The sequence below is a fragment of the Morus notabilis genome, unplaced genomic scaffold (assembly GCF_000414095.1).
Source record: "Morus notabilis unplaced genomic scaffold, ASM41409v2 Scaffold685, whole genome shotgun sequence".
NCBI classification, from domain to species: domain Eukaryota; kingdom Viridiplantae; phylum Streptophyta; class Magnoliopsida; order Rosales; family Moraceae; genus Morus; species Morus notabilis.
The window spans coordinates 181,954-186,335 of record NW_010363506.1 but is presented as its reverse complement, the minus strand read 5'-3'; the positions used below and the strand labels follow the sequence as shown (position 1 = coordinate 186,335).

At 36.4% G+C, this 4,382-nt stretch overlaps 1 protein-coding gene across 1 annotated transcript; it reads left to right on the top strand.

The window, feature by feature from the left end:
* The first annotated feature begins 424 nt into the window (after positions 1-424).
* Positions 425-2,655, top strand: LOC21390996 (gibberellin 2-beta-dioxygenase 8). The gene is made up of 3 exons (XM_010104492.2): positions 425-1,013; positions 1,651-2,002; positions 2,128-2,655. Exons 1-3 carry the CDS (start codon positions 502-504, stop codon positions 2,368-2,370), a joined length of 1,107 nt encoding a protein of 368 aa, XP_010102794.1. The 5' UTR covers positions 425-501; the 3' UTR covers positions 2,371-2,655.
* The last annotated feature ends 1,727 nt before the right edge of the window (positions 2,656-4,382 follow it).

Sequence of the window (4,382 nt, the reverse complement as noted above, 5' to 3'; positions counted from 1 at the left end):
AGAACAGAAAAACTACACCAAAATGGAAAGGGAACAAGACAATGGACAATTTGTCCCACTAAAAAGGTGAACGTACAATTCTAAAAGAATTTGGTCCCTCTCAATTCCCATCCCTTGAAACGACATGTCCCATGACCAACCACGAGTAAAAAAAAAAAAAAAAAAGGAGGAGAAAGCCTTTTTCTCAACCAGAGTGGCCCACATTTTTAACCTTTTTCACATGTTTGATGACAGACCATGCAATTTTCAGAGATTTGTAGGGCCGGCTCAAGCGGACAAACGAAGATAGCAGGGAAGGGACCAGATGGACACGTGTCAGAAGAAGGGACCAAGTGCGTGGTCCCCTCCTTGTATTAGAACAAACAAAGTCTTTCAAGAACTTATTCCTCGGTATCAAAATAAAGTTTTATATTTTAACGTTTTGTTTGTCACATTCATGAACTTATTGTAAACCGCCACCACCATTTTTTTTTTTCCATTGTAATTTCCTCTCCCTAAACAATGAGCAACACCAACCTTGAATCCTACCCTCCTCCATTCCGCCCTTCATCAAAGCCATTAGTAGTAGAGCCACCTGCGGACCGAGTTGACGATGATGATGATGATGATGACTCGGCCGAGTCGGACTCAGACCCAATACCCATAATTGATTTCCAAAGCCTTGTTGGATTAAACAAGGACAATAATGACTGTAACAAGCTTGGAGAGGCATGTAAGGATTGGGGTCTGTTTCGTTTGGTAAACCATGGGGTTCCTCCTGACCTGTTGAACAAACTTGAGGACTATGCCAGAGAGCTTTTCTATCTCTCTTTTGAATCCAAACAGGCCCTATTCACAACCACCACTCCTAATCTGTCCTACTTCTGGGGTACTCCTGCACTGACCCCATCTGGGGCTGCCCTATCCAGGGATCCCCAAAATATCAATTGGGTTGAAGGACTCAACATTCCTCTCTGTCAACTCTCCCAACTTCAACCTCAGCAACACCCTACGGCCAATCTTACTTCTTTCAGGTAAGCCTTATTATTTTTCTTCTTCTTCTTCTTGTTTTTTTTTTATTTTTTTATTTTTTATTGTTTTTTCCTCCCCTCTTCTTTGTGTAGGCGTATTTATAAGCTTTCCTGGTCTGTTTGGTGCATACGTTTAAATAGAAAATCTGAACAGAAATTCAAATTCCTTATAAAAGAAAACACTCTAGTAAATTAAATAGTTTAAATTGTTGTTCAAACCTGAGAAACAAATCGGCTTTAATTTGGATTTTTTTTTTCATTTTTAGCTTGGCCATAGTGATAATTAGGTTTTGAAAAATAAAAAGAGCTATATTAATTGAAGAACTTGAAATCTTGGTCCTTTTCGGTGTGTGTGGCGCAACCGTGTAAGAATATTGGATGTTGGATGTGTTGGTCATTTTTTGACATGAAAGTTTTGACAGCATATATCATGCGATTCACTTTTTAGTCATAAAGACGTGATTATTATTATTATTCTTATTTTTCTAAAGGAAAGGAAATCATCGAATTATAAATACATTTAATCAAGACTCTACACGACTCCATTATTTGAATCAACCCCTTCCATTATATAATATATACTTTCTCTTCAATTTTCGATAGTTAAATACTTATTCTCTCTCTATAATATGCCGACAAGACCTTTGATAGAAGAGTACGGAAGGCACTTAGGCAGACTTGCAACAGCCATATTCGAGGTCATGTCAGATAAGCTTTATATGGACAAAAGAGATAAATCCAAGCCCAGCTTGTCAGAATCCACCGGCTTAATACGTGTTTACCGGTATCCACCTTACTCCAACGACGACGTCGACGACAACGACAACGGCGATCACACTGCATGGGGAATGGACGTACACACAGACAGCTCAGTACTGTCCATACTCAACCAAGATCAAGTTAGTGGACTTGAAGTCCTCAAAGATGACCAATGGTTTACTGTCAAACCTGTTTCCAACACACTCATCGTCAATCTCGGAGACATGATGCAGGTTTTAATTATCCGTCAGATTTTCATCAGATTCCGTTACATTCGTTTAATTTAATTCGATGAGATTTCACCTTTTTACTAATTGGATCATATGTGTTTTGTCGGGCTGTTGTTGTTGTTGTGTAGGCAATTAGCAATGACGAATACAAGAGCGTGAAACACCGGGTGAAAGTAAACAAGTATAAAGAGCGTTTGTCAATATGCTACTTTGTGTTTCCCGGTGAAGAAAGTGTTATAAAAAGCTCAAAATACAAGCCTTTTACGTACAGTGATTTTCAAGCGCAAGTGCAACGCGATGTCAAGGCCCTCGGCTACAAGGTTGGGCTTGAAAGGTTCAAAATCACTAACACTTTTACGGAGGCTTGTTGAAGAGGACCCAACAAATTTTTGTTGTCTCTTTTCCCTTCCTTTTTCTAGTCCAAAGACACTCCGGTTTTTTTGTTTGTTTGGTCATGTCATTCGTCTTAATTGCTAATCCAAGCCGGCCTGTATATGGCTTATTGGCTTTTCTGTTTTCCTTTTATGTATGTGTTCATTGTTTAGTGGATGACATTGTTGTCAATTGAGACTTAAAACAAAGAGCATTACGCGGTCACTTAAATCGAAAGTACACAAAATCCACACCCAATTAGGAGTTGACTTCTGGTTGGACTTGGCCAATATTGGGTATTGTGTCATGTTTGGCACGGGTTGTTTGATATTAACTGTGTGTTTGTTTTTCTACTAAAATTTGTGGCTTAAATTTAAATTTTTTTTAAAAAAATTATGAGAACCGCTGTAATAAAGAAAGGTTTTTGGTTCAAATCCGTAAAACAAATACATGCTAAGTAACTCGTATTTCACAACAAGAAAAAGGGGTTTTTCGACAATAAAAAGTCATCGCAAAAACCCGAATGTCGTCGTAAATAAGGTTTTTTGCGACGACACGTCATCACAAATTTGTCGGCGCAAATAATTTGTCACAAAAACGTTTTTTGCGACACCATAGCGTCGTCGCAAATGTATTTGCGACGACATTCTGTATTTGCGACGACAAGCGTCGCTAATACGTCGTTGTAAAATTCTCGTGACATGATCATTTTTTGCGACAACATTTCAAATTGTCGTCGCAAATAATCTTATTTTTTGCGACGACAAGTCTAAAAAAGTCGTCGCAAAAAACCAAAATTAATTTTTTTTATAATTTTTAAAAAATGGCAATTAATTAATTTTTAATATTTTTAATTAAACATTATTATGTTACATACTGAATAGAATTTATTAAGATACATTAAAAGTGAAATATAAATTAATATTAAAAACAGTAAATCTAAATAAATTTATAAAATATATTATGAATACTACATGAAGTGCATATATAATGTTCAAAAAAATATAAAAGTCTAAATAAAGTGAAAAATAAAAAAGTACATATAATGGAACTAATCGTCTAAGTTTGCAGCATCGCCAGTATCTGAATCATCATCAGGACCGTCATCATCTAAAGAAGACAGAGGAGCGTCTAGGTCAACTGGTTCTGGACGATCAATCGTAGGTAATTGGATGTTGGGCAGGTAATTGGATGTTGGGCTGCAATTTAGCCATCAACTCTAACACCTTCTAACTAATTTCGGCAATATAACGGCTTATTTTTCTTATGATCTAAAAATCTAAACCTGTAAAAAAATAACTATAAAAGATTTCGGCATACCATAGCTGCAAGATGTGCCACCCAGAACAAGAATCACAAACATATACTAAATTTCAATAATATAAGAAAATCATAGTTCAAATATCAAAATCATAATCCCAAATTCATACAACCAAAAGCTACAACAATTTTAAACTAAAAGTACAATAAATATAAAAAACTTACAAAGTTCAAACCCACTAAACGGGGGTTGAAAATAGCGGGATTACGTCGGAGGAACCGGGCAAACAGCGACGAAGGTGAAAAATCAAACGCATACATCAAATTGAAACATCGAACAGAATTTAACGTGACCAAAATTAACATTTTAAATAATGTAAATTAACATTCTAGAGTAACATATTTAAATACACAAAAAAATTTCATTCCTCGGCATTAAATCTAATTATGTTAATAAATAATATAAATTAATAAATTAACCACTAGTTCAAAAATAATTCTAAATTAACGTCATAAACTAACATTTACACAGCCTCATAGTAAATGTTTAGAGACTTCATTTAGACATTTTTACAAACACTTTAAAAACAACTCAACAAAACACATAAAAACAATAAAAAAGTTACCGGAGTGTGTAAAACATACCGGTAAACGTCGAACGGTGAGGTGGCGACGGGCGATTCGGCACGGCGGCGGCGGAATCCGGCCGGCGGCGAGCAAGGGAAGAGAGGGGGAGGAGCGGGGAGAAGGG